The following is a 15,733-nucleotide window of genomic DNA, read 5'->3' as shown; positions in this document are numbered from 1 at the left end:
AGAGGAGAACTGGAGCCCCCGGTCCGAGACCACATCGTGGGGGATGCCATTGAGCCGGAACACATGACGCACCAGCAGGTCCACTGTCTCGAGGGTGGAGGGGACAAAATGGGCCAGTTTGGAAAAGCGATACACGATCGTCAGGATGACAGTGTTGCCGTTGGACGGTGAAAGGCCTGTAACAAAATCCAGAGCCACTTGAGACCAAGGACGGGAGGGAATGGGCAGCGGGAGAAGGAGTCCAGCCGGAGCCTGACCGCCACAAACTGCTTAGTGTCCGCACGAGGATGCGGGACTGAGACAAAATGGATTCCTGGTGGGCCACTTCGGACGGCAGCCTGGAGAGGGCGTCTGGTGCCTATAAAGCTAGAACGACAGCTAATAACTCCTTCTTGCCAATATCGTAGTTCCGCTCTGCGAGGGTCAGGCGGCGTGAGAAGAAGGCTCAGGGGTGCAGCTTGTGGTCGGAGGTGGAGCACTGGGAGAGCACGGCTCCCACGCCGGTGTCAGAAACATCAACCTCGACAAAGAATTGAGAGGAGGGGTCAGTGTGAATGAGCACGGGTGCAGCAGTGAAGTGAGACTTACGTTTTTCGAACGCTGAATTGGCGTCTGGGTTCCAGTGAAAAGGTACCTTAGTGGATGTGAGCTTCGTCAAAGGTTCTGCTACTCGACTGAAATTTCTAATAAACCAACAGTAGAAATTAGCGAAGCCCAGGAACATCTGAAGGTGCTTCCTTGTTATAGGAGCGGGCCACTCGACCACAGCCTGCATCTTAGCCAGGTGGGCTTGGAATTGCCACTTTTCCACAATGAACCCAAGGAAGGAAACAGAAGAAGAGTGAAAAGTGCATTTTTCTGCTTTGACTAATAACTGGTTGCATAAGGAGCCTCTGAAGAACTAGGCGAACCTGTTGGATGTGCTCCTCCAGGGTGGCAGAAAAAATTAAAATGTCATCTAAATAAACAAAAACTGAAAAACTGCAAGGGCGTTTGTAAGGCCAAAAGACATGACAAGATATTCAAAGTGACCAAGAGGGGTATTAAAAGCGGTCTTACTTTCATCCCCCTCCCGGATCCGAACAGATTGGAGAGAGTTAAAGGCAGGAGTCTTAACAATGGGAGTGGATATTTATATTTTACAGTGATGTCAGTAAGAGCGCGGTAGTCAATGCAAGGGCAGAGGGAGTTTTTTTTTCCACAAAAAAGAAACCTGCTGCTAAAGGTGATGAGGATGGGCGTATGAGACCGGAAGCGAGTGAGGTGGAAATATATTCTTCAGCGAAGCCCTCTCGGGTCGTGAAATATTATAGAGGCGTGACGCCGGCAGTGCTGCGCCCGGCAGGAGGTCGATGCTGCAATCGTAAGGGCGGTGGGGGGGAAGTAAGCAAGCACGGTCCTTACTAAACACCTCCCGGAGGTTGTGAGAGACGGAAGGAACTACGGATAGGTCAATAACTTCAGGAGTGGAGGAATGGGTGGAGGCGGGGCGAGGGTGAGCAGCATTTAGACGATGAGTATGGCAAAATGCGCTCCAGTTAAGGATCACTGGTTTAGCCCAGTCGATATGTGGGTTATGTTTGAGAAGCCAGGTGAGCCCTAACACAACAGGAGCAGAGCGTGAGGGAATAACAAAGAATCTTGTGGATTCATCGTGATTACCGTATAAGTGGAGAGAGAGGAAGTCAGTTTTGAGGGTCACGTTAGCCAGAGGACGTCCATCGAGGGAGTGAACTACCTTAGAGGTATGTAATTGAGTTACCAGAATAGCAAAACGTTTAATGAAGGCTTCATCTATGAAGCAGTCATCTACTCCAGAGTCAGTAAATGCCATAATGCCAATATCCTGATTGGACCAGGAGAGTGTACCTGGCAGTTGAAAACGGCAGGCCGACAGCACCGATATTGGGAGGCTAGGCACAGGGACCACCGCTGAGGAGCTCCTACGCGGCAGGCTGGCTGCTGGGGAGCGATGACAGTCCGGGTGGACCTGGCAGTGAACAATGGGGTGATCAGCTTGGCCACAGTACAGGCAGAGGTTCAGCCGGTGGCGTCGACTCGTCTCCGCCGGCGTGTGCCTCCAGGTGCATGGGTTCGTCACCCGGGGGAGCGGCGTGTGGCTTGGTGTTGGCCAGCGACCGGCTGTTGAGATGGGGCTCGCTGTCGTCGTTCATGGCGTGGGTTGTCGTGATGTGCGCCCGTCGATGGCTTTTATCCTCCTTTCTGGCGGCGAGGCGCTTATCAATGTGGATGAGAGATGAGGTCGTCGAGGTCCGAGGGGGACTCCAAAGGAATCATGTGATTTTTGATGGCGTCTGATAGTCCGGAGAAGAGCGCATCCAGGAGCGCAGAGGGGTTCCAGTCACTCTGGGCTGTGAGAGCATGAAAGTCTATGGCGTATCGCCCTTGGAAGGAGTCGAAAAAGCGCATGCGAAGCCTCTTGGCCCGGGGGCGTCCGTTGGAAAACTTGTTCCAGGGTCCTGGCGAAGGCGGCGTAGGAAGAGCAGATGGAGGATTGGCGCCCCCATTCGGCTGTCGCCCAGACGGCTGCTCGTCCAGACAGGTGAGAGGAGACGATCGCCTCCGGGGCTCGTTCAGAGATGAAGGCCCCCTCTTGTAGCTCAAAGTGCAGCTCACATTGTGTTAAGAAAGAGCGCACATCTCCATTGTCGCCCGAAAAACGCTCAGGCCTTGAGAGCAAGGGGCAAACGGCGGATGGGCCGGCCTCAGGGGTTGCAGGACAGTCGGGGAGCGACGGAGTTGTGTCGGTGGCTGGAAGAGGTGTGGAGGTGGCGCTGAGCTGAAAGGCCGACAGGAGGGTGTTGATCTGGGCCTCGAGGGCTTCCAACCGAGTGTCTTGTCTCTTGGCCATGTTGGTCATGCAGGCGCCCAGTTCGCCGACCTGCTCTTCCTGCTGACCCAGGCGTTGCGCGAGATTGTGGAGCACTCGTTTAAGGGGGTCGGTCTCCGCGGGGTCCATAATCCTTGGCCGGATTACGTTGCGGAGTGTGTCTGGACCCCAGATGCAGAGGCGAGAGTCAGTGGAGGTAGTAGAAGTCTTTAATGGTCCATAAAACGTTAACAAAAGGCGATGGCGAACAGTTATACCATGAGAAACTAAAAGTTAACCTGGCCGAGGCGGGTAGCTTCTGGACGCGCAATGCGAGAAGCGTAGATGGAACAGGTAACGTGACGATGCTCTAGAGTTTGTGGTAGAGTGTGTACAAGTGAATTTCCCTGCTGTGGGATTAATAAAGTACAATACAATACAATACAAGAGTTGGTGCAATAATCCGGCGTCTCACAGCTGGCAGTACTAGGCATAAATAGGCAGGTGGTAATAGCAGTCAGGTGCATCCTGCAGCCCCGCCTCCAGCCGGGAGTAGGGGATCTAAGGAAAAAGAAACAAGGAGAAGGCAGGAAAACAGAACAAAGACATGTGAATGTGACAGTATTCTACACTGGTTACTTGGTGTCAGTAGTAGTGGGTGAGATACACAATCACTAGACTTGATCGGCGGAACAACAGGCTTTTATTGCAGGCTTGAATGATCTCACAACAGGCACAATAATCCCTAACACGAGCTACTGTTTCGGCCGTAGCCTATGCCAAGCTGAAACTCAACTCTGAATCTCCGACATCACTTCCTGTCCGCCACTGACTCTGCACCGCTAGGGAACACATATATAGCAACACACACGATCACCAGTCTAAATGGCTTATTTTCTCTTACTATGTCTCCTATATTGGGTTAATAGGAGTGTGAAGATGAATAAAAGGGTTTTATTCCATGTATAGAGGGCTCTAATAATGTTAGAAACTGTATTTAGTAGGTCGTAAACAGGTTTTGTATGCCCTAACTATGAAAATATTGCATTTCTAAATAAGAAATCTTACTTATCGTGGTTGGGTGTGGAATCGATTTACTGCGACAAACAAGGGATTATTGTAACGTGTGTTCTGTCCCTACAGGACCATCATCTACCTGTCCATTGTCTACGTCATTGGACATGTGGTCAAGTCGTTGGGCGCCATTCCTTTGTTGGGCAACAGCAGCATACACATGTACGTTAACATCACTACTACTACAGCACTAGTAGTACTAACATTTAGTGTTGGGCTTATTAGACTTCTCAGGCAGTGATTTTGACTTGATTGTGTGTCAGGAAAATGTGCTTAGATATCCATCCATTTTCTATGCTACTTATCCTTATTAGAGTTGCGGGGGTATGCTGGAGCCTTCGGGTGAGAGGCGGGGTACACATTGGTCACCAGTCAATTGCAGGGCACATATAGACAATCATTCACGCTCGGATTTATACCTATGGACAATTTAGAGTTGCCAATTATGGTTTGTTATTACACTTGTGTCCATTATTCTGTTTGATTTTACTACTATTTGTACACGTTAGTTGTCACACTGACGTAGTATGATTATCTGCTCTTGTCTCCAAAACAAGTCCTCTACATGCTTATCAACTGATTCCAATAGCCAAGGGTGTCTAGCCATGTGAGTCTGCCACTGATTGTCTCTGTCCCTCACCCCTCCCCTTGCATATGTGGTTTCCTATATTAACCAACATTTTAGCCTGAATAGTCAGACATTGCTCTGGAAGGTTGCTCTTTTCAGGTTGTACTGATTTGTCTCCTTGAATGCAAGTTTTATTAAATTGTACCTGTTATTATTGTCAAAGAACTTCATGTCTGTTTTGGAGATTGACAATGTGTGTCTTCCAGAGCTTTGTCCATGGTGGGTTTGATCCTCATCGCCTTCGGAACAGGCGGCATCAAACCCTGCGTGTCCGCGTTTGGAGGAGACCAGTTCCAAGACAAGCATGTAAGTAACAATGTCAGAGTGCGACATTTTTGAAACAGGTGACCATCAACTCAACACAGTAGACAATGGAGTTTGGAGTCTGGATTTTGAACATTTTAACATCCTTAACCGTTGCACGGGTAATTGTTGCCACTAGTGCACCTCACACATGTAGCTCTTGTTGGTCTAACGACGCCAACAACCTGTGCCGGACAGACAGAGCCACGCAGACGCTCCATTTGAACTTGCATTAAACATGCACACATCATGCTGCATGCCAGTTTTTGAATGGTCAAAATCAATCAAACAAAACTTGACGAACCCAAAACTTTTGATCAACAATATTAGCGATGATTATCTCATTGTGTCGTCAACATGTGTTGCTCAATTGTATGCGCTTTTGGTGCAGGACGAAAGCTTTGAAAGCGAAAGTAAAACAGGCAATGAAACGTGACACCATATTCCTTTCGGTGGGAAAAAAGATGGCTGTCAATCAGTCAAAACAGTGGTTTGGTTGCAAAGGGAGAGGACGAAGGGTAAGCCATAGGGGTATCACAAAATCTCACGAGATTAAAACGTGACAAGGTCTCGTGGTCACTAGGCCTGGTCAAGAATAAATAAACGAATGAATCACACAATAAATGGAAATGAACTGGATCATTTTGCCGGCCTCAATATATTGCCATGTGCATGCGTGTCTGTTTTCCTCGTGACACCCCTAGTAAACCAACACTGCCGTCAAGTGGCTAGCTGACGCGCACTTCAGGGCTTTGAAATTCCTACAAAGGACACTTGAATTATGTTGTATTCAGCTTTCTTGAGGCGGACAAAAGCCTTTTTTTTGAATGGGATACATTATTTGTTGTGTACACAAGTTTTTTTTATTTATTTTTGCTACCAATAACCAATAAAACAGTATATCTTCTAACAATAGTACATCTTCTAGCCTTTTAATACAGTGTTTCCTCGTATATCGTGGAGGATAGGTTCCAAAATAGCTTGCAATGACTGAAATCCACGAAGTAGTCAACTTAATTTTTTAATTTGTAAAATATTATAAAATATATTTTAAGGCTGCAAAACCCCTCACCATACACTTTATACACTCTCAGGCATTAACATTTTCTCACATTTCTCTCTTGTTTAAACACTCAAAAAAGTCAAAATCTTCGTTTGAATTTTAATGATCAACCTACAAGGTTGGACACAAGAAATTATTAAATTACTCACATGCATTTCACTCCTCTAGCTGTGCATTTTTGTCCTGGCGCCATTCCGCTGTACTGTTAGCATTTTCGTATCTTTCACGCTCTTCGGTGATACAGGTCAGTCTCCTATTGTAGTTTGTGTTTTCTCCGTTCATGTTTAATGTTGTTGCTCACTCCGCCTGTGTTGGCTTGTTTAGATACTGACACCAGTAATCCGTCCAGCTCACGTGGTAGATCCAGTTATCTTTTGTTTGCTGAGTGCAGTCCTTGGTTTTTCGCCCACGGCGCCCTTCTTAGTTTTGCACCGTTGCCCTGAGTTCCCGTTTTTGCCTCATCTATGTTTTTTCATGAAATGATCTTGAACTGTTGGACTCGTTCCTGTGTCTGCATCCTGGGACCCAATAACACCGCTCCTCGGAGCCTGACAGTATCCTTGTTAAAACATACTGCTGCAGCACTCCTCCTCCTGCAACCAAAGTTTCATTTATTCTGCGTACATTCCTTCAGCATGTCCAGAAGTTACCATCCTCCTCTGCCTGTTGGGTGCAGAACTTCTCGTCGACATTGGGGAGAAACTTGCAAACATACAAAGACTGCAAGCTAGCGATGGCACAGGAGACACGGCAGGGCAGCACGAAGCAGACTGATTGACAGTGGTCTACAGCCAATAAGGATGCAGAAGACAATGGGCGATACACACATACAGGGGGGGAAGAGAGACAGACACTCAACTTCCCACATTGCAATTCTTAAAGGGCCAGGCTCGGACTGCAACAGCATTAATAGCACTAAAAGCACTAAAATTGAACTTAAAAAAATCTGTGAAACAGCGAATCCTCGAAAGGTGAACCCCGATAGAGCGAGGGAACACTGTATTCTTAATTGTCATGCAAGTGTAAAAAGAAGTTTGCCGTTTCACCTACAGAAAAATAATAAGTCTTTAAGGCATATTTGCAGATGTTCTCCAGTCATTTGTTTCCTGTTCGCAGGTGAGCGAGAGGATGAAGTTCTTCTCCATCTTTTACATGTCCATCAACGCAGGCAGCCTCTTGTCCACCATCATCACACCTATCCTCAGAGGTCAGGTCTTCACTTTCTCACTCCGACCTTCACTCACACACACTGATGGTGTCTCCTCGCCTGCAGGAGACGTGGAGTGTTTTGGTGGCGACTGCTTTGCTCTGGCCTTTGGTGTCCCCGCCGCTCTCATGATGGTGGCTTTAGGTGACTTCCTGTTGTTTCATCACCAAAACTGCAACGTGATAGAAACTGGATGGTTGGGTGGATGAATGGATGGATGGTGATGACAAGCAAGACCGTGCGGTTTTCTTTAAGGGATTACTGTTAATGCCAATCAAGATCACTATTATTTTTGGCATTTTACACACATCCCTTTTTTCATTTCATTTTATTTTATTTTAATTTTAATCCAACTTAAATGTTTTGTTTATATAAAAAGTTTATTAAAATATACCTTTTTTTTGTTAAACAATGGTTTTATATGATTTTACAGTTCTGTTTATTTTTTGTACATTTTATTTTTAAGCATGTACAGAAATAAATATTCAATATTTATTAATATACCGTATTTAATATAATATATGTATATATAAAATATGTTTAATATATTTGATAATATATTAAATATATGATTAATATATATTATTATTAATATATTTTATATCTAAAATTAATAAATGTATTTAAATTAAATATATTCAATATATTTTCTATAAAAAATAATTGATTTAATATTAAATATACAGTATATATACAGTCAAACCTGTCTTAGCGGCCACCTTTATAGAACGGCCACCTGCCTATAGCAGCCACTGAAAAATCCCCCGCAGCAAATTTACATGTTATAGACCCTGTGTATAGCAGTCACCTGTGCAATGCGGCCAGCGGCCACCATTTTGTCTCCCTTGGTCAATATCTGACCGCATATAGCGGCCAAATTACCGACTCAAGTAGAAGCTTCATGCACAAAAAAGTTTAGTTTTTCAATCAATGAAGCCGTCGTGTGTAGACTTTAATTACTGAGTCCTAGCTCAGTCACAATCATTCACAAGATCCACACAAACTGTCAGTTGTTCCACATAAAAAAGCCGTCTTCTTTTGAGCTTGCTATTTCCTGGTCAAACATGTAACTTTAAGAGCATTTGCACCAAAACATTACCACAAAGTAGGCTGGGAACAGGACGTGCTCCCAGCGACGCTACAATAAAAAAAAAAAAACATACGCTAGCATGCATGCGGCAGCGGGAGCAAAACTGAGTTTAGTTGTACTTAATTGAAGTATTTTAGAATGTACTCACGTTATTTTTCATCAATCCTCATCCACAAATCCATCAAAGTCCTCATCTTCTGTATTCGACACAAACAAAGCCGTCTTCTTTTCCGTTCGCTACTAGTCTGTTAACTTGTCAGTGTTATTCAGCTCCGAAGCAAAGCAGGAAACTTCTCCTGTTGCTTCTGCCAACTTTATTTATTGAACGCGGCCACCAGACAGCAGCTCAGAACACACACACATCTCTCAGCATCGTCTCTCCTTCCTGCTTGCCCACAAGGCAAAGGTTAAACAAGCCCCACTACATAGCTGTCCAGCCAATGCCTGTAAGAAATGACACCGTTTATTTCCTGGTGTGCACTGGTCAATACTGTAATGCCGCTTGTTGTGGGGAAGGAGAGACTCACGTCGCCGATGCACTTTAATGGCTTTATTAACAGCGGAGAACACTGCAGGACTTTACATCCACGCCAACATAAACACACTTCCCAACTCTCTCCAAACTCACAGCTAGCACTGAGCCTAGCTCTCCTGCTCGGGACGCCCACCGTCACTTCCCGCCACTTCCTGATGAACTAAAGCTGTAATGACACTCTGCCGTATAAAAAGTAAAATATAAAAAACAAGCGTAAGACATTACTAGCACAGCTTTGTTCTGTGGGTGGTGGATATATTCTATCAGTTATTATTAAGCCTCTAGCTTCCTTTTAGTAAGTAAAAACCTTGGCTATGATTGCACTACATTGTCATGTAGACCTACAAAGTACACTTGGAAGAACAAGAGGTGAATAAATGTATTGCAACTGATGTGAAACTGATGAGGGGTAGGATTAAATAAGCTTTGCTTCTTCCTACTCCTTTTTGGACATGCAAAATTGTGAATTGTACTATGTGATGTGCTACTGTTTGACTCATATGCATGTTCAGGATTAAAACCATGAACCATGAACCATGATAATAACAAGCCTAGTAGTGCTGTACAACTTTTATCCGCAGTCCGCAGTGCCCTCTACTGGTCAACATTATTTCCCCCACCCCCCATTTTTTCCTTTTTTTTCCTCTGCTGGTCAACATTCAAACTGAACGCCAACCTGTCTATAGAGGCCACCTGTCTATAGCGGCCACTTTTGCAGACTCCCTCTAGTGGCCGTTATAGACAAGTTTGACTGTAGTAAACATTTATTGTAGACCCGGGTGGTCACTTTACCAGGTCACAAACATTTGTTTTGAATGTTATCTCCATATTTTTCCCAGATAATTGTAGCAATGACAACATATTTTCTGCGTCACAAAACCAATCGCATTTGTCAACAGCTTCAAAGTGTGGTTGCTCTTTAAACGCACCAGACGTGGCAGAAAGAAGACGTGTTCAGGTCCTGCTGGCTGAGTAGCTGATACACACTCGTTATGACAGTGTGTTGTCTCTGCCTGCCAACCGTCGTCCTTCTGGCGATTCCTGCACGGATGGATGCTCACCGTCTAAACAACAAAGTCTAACCAAACAAAAGCACTGCTAAGCGTGCACAAAATGCTCATGCTAAAAACGCGGTCATTCTAAAGACGCTTGTAGCTGCTCAACAATGCCACATGATCACAACATATCGTAGCAATCCTAAAATACCAAGCTAATGTGCCCCTTGGTGGCTGTGGAGAAGCGTCGTGATGATGTCAGAGGTTGGAATCCGTGGAGAAATGGCGATGCTATTAAGTGCCAGTAGGGATGCACAAGCCTCTCAGCGTCAGTGAAACAGTTGCTGAACTTTGTGTGTTTGTGTTGTCGTCCAGTTGTGTTCATAGCGGGCAGCAGCCTCTACAGGCAGAACCCTCCTCAGGGGAACATCTTGATGGAAGTCTGCAAATGCATCGACGTGAGTCAACAAACACTTCTTCACTTCACGTATAATCATCAAGAATCCTCCTGATTTTAGTTTCTGCTTACAGTTTGCCATCAAGAATCGCTGGAGGAGGTCCAAGTACGAGTCCAGCAGGAAGCACTGGCTGGACTGGGCTGAGGACAAGTACTCGGTAACAGCTTGTAACGTGATGTGGGAGCTAGCAAGCGTGGATGTTTCGTGTAAGTGTTTTTTTGTTTTTCAGAAGCGTCTGATCATGGAGATCAAAATGGTTTTGAGGGTTTTGGTGCTCTTCATCCCTCTGCCCATGTTCTGGGCTCTGTTCGATCAGCAGGTACCAGAACCTGACCCACTTAAAGTGCTGTAGAGTGGACGGGGCCAAAGCTAACAGCGCGTTGTTTGATTCCAGGGTTCCCGCTGGACGCTGCAGGCCACCAGGATGAACATGGGCTTTGTGAGTTGGACATAAAAGAAGCAATCAATGTCCTTTCTCGACGCGTTGACTGCCATTGTTACTTTTACGACGTCCTTGAATCATCTGCTCAGCAACTTCCTGGTGCATTCATCCAGTTAAAGTTTAAACGCTGATTGGATTTTTTTGTGTGTCATCACAGGGGGCCTTCTCCGTTAAACCCGATCAAATGCAGGTGAGTACTCACTCACACCTCCTCTGGAGGAAAGCAGTACTACAAGACGAGCTGCTTAGCTTGATTAGGCGAAATATATTATCAAGAGTGAAAACTTTTAAAAATACGTCCGAGCAGCTCACTGCTGGCATCTCTGTGGGTGTTTTATTGCCAGCTGAAGCACAATTTGTCCGTTTATTTGCATGTGATTGCGTCCTTTTACGACTTTTTACGATGTTGTTTACAAGTTTTCTCTCTTCCTAGATGCTGAATCCTCTGCTGATTCTCGTCTTTGTGCCAATCTTTGACCTCATCATCTATCCGCTGGTTGGCTTGTGCAGGATCAACATCACGTCAGTTCTTACTGTTTATACCAGGGGTCTCAAACTCACAAATGGCCATGTTTTGTGGCCCGCTACTTGACATCAAAGTTTAGTAGGAATGCGACTTGATGGTTAGAGCCTCTGCAGTTGGACAAGTAATAGCCAGCACTGAACTCACTCATTATGACACTGAATCAGACTGTGATGTTGACTAATGACCTCCTGCTTGCTGACGAGTTAGCACTTGCTTGCTGAATACTGGAGTACACACGGTGTCCACAATTATTAGGCAATTGGCATGATTGAAAAATTGCGCAGCATTTTTCATCTATTTACTCCTTCTCTTCTTGCTACGTCTTCTTATCCCCCGTTGAACTGAGAAGATTTCACAGCATTTCCACAGCATTTCAGTTGAGCTTCAGCTTCCAAACGGCTCCTGTGTTCATTGTAGGTTTTGATTTTCGCACATTTTCAAAGCATTGGCTTCAGCTTTTCAGCATTCACACTGCATTCACGTTGGCTACTGACGTTGCGTCATCTAGTTAGTTTTATTATTGAGCAATAACAGTGCTCTTGGTCAATCCAAAATGTTACCAAACTTGAATATTTAAGGAAGTGAAAGTGAGGTTTTGGTTTTTCTTCACAATGTTCACAATTATTAGGCAACTCAAAGAAAAACAAAAATGTTCCCATCTCACTACTTTTTTTCATGTTTATAAAGTCAGAATGATAAACAAACGACACAAATGTTACAAATAAATATTTCTGACATTTCCAAAAATGAATCAGTGACCAATATAGCCACCCTTCTTTTCAATAACACGGAAAAGCCTTCCATCCATGGAGTCTTCCAGTTTCTTGATGATTTCACCATCGATGTGTGCAGCAGCAACCAAAGCCTCCCAGACACTGTTCAGGGAGGTGGACCGTTTTTCTTACGTTTAAGGGACCACAAGTACTCAACAGGCTCAAGGTCAGGTCAGCAAGGAGGTCATGTCATCATTTTTGAAGACCTTTACGAGCTAGCCACGCAGTGGAGTACTTGGATTCATGAGATGGAGCGTCCTGCATAACAATCACGGTCTCCTTGAAAGATGCACACTTTTTCCTGTACAACTGGGGGGGGGGGAAGCGGCAGAAGGTTTTAGAGTGTGAGCCCCTCTTCAACCTGAAAAGGCCCAACAAGCTCATCTTTTAATAATTCCAGCCCTTACCAGTACCCCGCCTTCACCTTGCTGGCGTCTGAGTTGGAGTGGAGCTGATGCAGCCTTGAGCCCCTCCCTCTGGTCCGTCAAGAGTCACCCTCATCTCATCAGTCCATAAAACTTTTGAAAAATCCTTGAGATATTTCTTGGCCAAGTCAAAGCCTTTCCACTTGTGTGTCTTGTTCAGTGGTGGTGGGGTTTCAGCCTTGCTTACCTTGGCCTTGTCTCTGAGCACTGAACACCGTGTAGCGTACTTCTGGACACCCCAGATAAATTACAGTTGTGGAATAGGACAGCACTGGAGGATAATGGCCTCCTGGGAGCTTCGCGTTTGATTTTTCTCAAATATTTGGAAGGTAATGTGCATGTTTTTCTCTCCACATGTTTCTTGCGATCCTTTCGTGCACTTGCAACAAAACATTTAATGGTTCTGTGGTCACGTCCTGATATCTCGGCTATTTCAAGAGTGCTCCTATAAAAGATGTTTAGCAGTTCTTGCCTTTCCAGAGTCTGTTAAAGCTCTTTTCTGGCCCATTTTGCCAGAAGCTGCCTAATAATAGTGCACACCTAATAAAGGGTGTCCACACCCTCCCTCAGTACACACATGCACATCACCTGGCATGCTAGAACCCACCAGTGTACTACCGAGCCTCACCTAGACTCTACCTCTAGTGGCCCCCCAGTTGAGTTGTGTTTGAGACCCCTAGTCTATATCCTGTTAAGCTTTCACATTACATCATCACGGCAACTGCCGTTGCATGAGGACATGCTTTGCCGGTGAAGACGACCGTGTTTTGTTTTTGTTTTTTTCAGGCCGCTGAGGAAAATGGCCACTGGGATGGTTTTTGCGGCGCTAGCCTTTGGTGCTGCCACCCTGGTGGAGGTCAATGCTGTGGTATGCAGTTATTTTATACACTGTATAATACTACACTATACCATATAATATTTGACTTTATTCTCATAACATAACTTTTTCCGCAACCTTGTTTTAAGAAAATTACAAGAGTTTTTCATAATATTCATTCATTCATTCATCATTCTCTACGCCGCTTGTCCTCACTAGGCTTGCAGGGGGGTATGCTGGGAGCCCATCCCAGCTGACTTTGGGCTTTGGGCGAGAGTGGGGTACACCCTGGACTGGTCGCCAGCCAATTGCAGTTTCACAATGTTCTGACTTTTAAAAATAACGTCTTATTTTAATATTTAAACTATGCTACAAAAATGACGTTATATTTCCTCATAATATTATGACGTTATTCTCATAAAATTACGACTTTTTTCTCTTAATATCTTGAATTTGTTTTTGTAAAGTTACCGCTGATTTTTCCATTTTTGCTGTTGTTTTAGTTTGGCTGTTAAATTATATTTTTAGAATGTGCGAAAAACAGCTGCTTTAATATTTCAACTCTACTGTATGCTACTAAAATGACTTTATTGTCTTTCATAATGTTATGAGTTTATTCTTGTAAAATTGCGCCTTTTTTCCATCTATTCAGTTTTTTGCTGACTTTTAACATTTTTTTCCAACTATTTTAAACTTTCTTCTTGTACATTTTCTTCTTGTAATTTTGACTTTATTCCCGTATTTTGACTTTATTTTCATAACAATTTTTTCTGCAACCTAAAATTTTAAATTACAACTTTGTTGTTCTGTAAGTTTCCCATAATATAGTAGACGCCCCTACAACGTAAATAATGCGTTCCAAGAACCTTTATGTTATAGGGATTTTATGTTATACGAAGCGTAAAATACATGTAAATAGCCTAATCCGTTCCAAGATCTTCCCAAACTCACCCCTTTGGTACTTCAAAATATTCAAAGTCCACCAAATATGGTGGGAAAATATAAGAAAACATTAGCATAAACATAGTAGAGTAACATTCCAATCTAAAATAAGGTAATAAATAAGATTACTGTAAATGAATAAAACTGAAAAACAAAAACAATCCTACCGTTCACGAGATGTCTTGATCAGGAGCGCAAGTGGAGGCAGGAAGGAGGAGGAGGACTAGCCTGAGTCGAAACGCGACTCAAAGAGTCTAAGGGTCAGCTGGTCTCACAGACAAACGCACACGCGCTACACGATAATGCTGTGTGCTAAATTTTAATTTGTAACTTAACTTAGTTGTTTAAGTTAGTTTCAGGGGGACTACGATGAGGAAGGAGGTTGAAGGGAGAAGCCCGTCTCTCACACAAACTCACGTACGTGCTGGATAAGTCAGCCAATGAGATGAGAGCGGAGGCGTTGCCCCGATAATTAGCCAAAGAGAGCGTGAAGCGTCAGTAGGCGTCACCAAGTGTTACGTTATGCGAGGTACTACTGTATTATGACTTTTATTTATATTTTAATTGTATGCTACTAAAATTATGTTATTTATCCCCATAAGAAGTGACCTTTTTCATGTTAAATTATAACTTTTTTCTCGTAATTTTTACTAATTTTTAGAATGTGCTGGCAAGCTGAAATTTGGACGCATCTGATTTACATTATTTCCTATGGGAAAATTTTTTTGCTTTTCACACGTTTCGGTTTTTTGTCAGACCTTTTGAAACATCAGTGGCGGAGCCAGACATTTTTCATGGGGGTGGCCAAGGTGAGACCATTACTCACATGGGGTGGCAATAAATTGATACCGTAATTGTCTACATAGCCAGTGGGGTGGCCTGAGAGTGAGGCTCCGCCACTGCTTTTGGAGCGTCCAGCTTGAGCTGAGTAGTGTGCCGAGGACATGTCTTCAATGCATGGTTTCTGGATTCTGCTCGCCATCATGGCGGCCAAACCCGCGCAGGGCAAAATACGAAAAGTGGATGCCGATCGGCACTCCTGTTTTAACTCTAGACTCCTCGGTTTACATGCCCACTCGAGCTCCATTATTAACAGATTTATGTGTTGAATCACGCTTCAGAATTTAAGGCAAAGTCAACATAGTGAGGAAAACTTGACCGGAACCGACCAAAGCAATCGTGGGAAAACTTGCCTCCCGCTTCCACTTTATGGAAGACGCGCCTTTACTGACAGCTCCTCTACGCGGTAAATTGTGTGCTGCAGTGAAATGCGTCCAAGCGGAACAAGCGGTTAGGCTGAACTAATGTTCTGCACCACAGGACCGCGTTTGTCAAAAATGTTGGGGTGGCGGGAGAGTGACCCAACATATTAGTCACGAAGTATTTATTAAAAGAAACTACACACAACAGCCCCCTTAGAAGTTGTCCCCTGGTCGTTGTGTTGTAGAAAACGGTGGTGGATCCAGCACCGGCTGGCAAGTGTCTGCTGCAGGTATTCAACCTGGCACGGGGGGACGTCCATCTTCGATTTCCTGACGGAGAGCCTTTTCCACAGCCGATCCCTTACCTCCAGGTATGAAAGGAACATGCTGCTTTTGAGGCTACCGAATGAGGACCAGGATGAA

General features: G+C 44.5%; 1 protein-coding gene across 3 annotated transcripts in view; it reads left to right on the top strand.

The window, feature by feature from the left end:
* slc15a2 (solute carrier family 15 member 2) overlaps positions 1 to 15,733 on the top strand; it is a 30,522-nt gene that overhangs the window by 4,589 nt on the left and 10,200 nt on the right. For 2 of the 3 annotated variants that reach the window (XM_054786379.1, XM_054786378.1), the window contains exons 4-15: positions 3,974 to 4,066; positions 4,739 to 4,838; positions 7,015 to 7,105; positions 7,172 to 7,249; positions 10,101 to 10,183; positions 10,257 to 10,340; positions 10,413 to 10,502; positions 10,578 to 10,622; positions 10,783 to 10,815; positions 11,059 to 11,147; positions 13,136 to 13,217; positions 15,556 to 15,681. In XM_054786379.1, coding sequence (XP_054642354.1) covers positions 4,749 to 4,838; positions 7,015 to 7,105; positions 7,172 to 7,249; positions 10,101 to 10,183; positions 10,257 to 10,340; positions 10,413 to 10,502; positions 10,578 to 10,622; positions 10,783 to 10,815; positions 11,059 to 11,147; positions 13,136 to 13,217; positions 15,556 to 15,681 — 891 coding nt within the window. In that variant the 5' untranslated portion in view covers positions 3,974 to 4,066; positions 4,739 to 4,748. Of the gene's footprint in view, positions 1 to 3,973; positions 4,067 to 4,738; positions 4,839 to 7,014; positions 7,250 to 10,100; positions 10,184 to 10,256; positions 10,341 to 10,412; positions 10,503 to 10,577; positions 10,623 to 10,782; positions 10,816 to 11,058; positions 11,148 to 13,135; positions 13,218 to 15,555; positions 15,682 to 15,733 lie in introns of all 3 variants that reach the window. The other variant, XM_054786377.1, reaches the window with a different exon arrangement.

This window comes from Dunckerocampus dactyliophorus, chromosome 9 (genome assembly GCF_027744805.1).
Source record: "Dunckerocampus dactyliophorus isolate RoL2022-P2 chromosome 9, RoL_Ddac_1.1, whole genome shotgun sequence".
NCBI classification, from domain to species: Eukaryota; Metazoa; Chordata; class Actinopteri; order Syngnathiformes; family Syngnathidae; genus Dunckerocampus; species Dunckerocampus dactyliophorus.
This window is presented reverse-complemented; position numbering and strand designations above follow the sequence as displayed.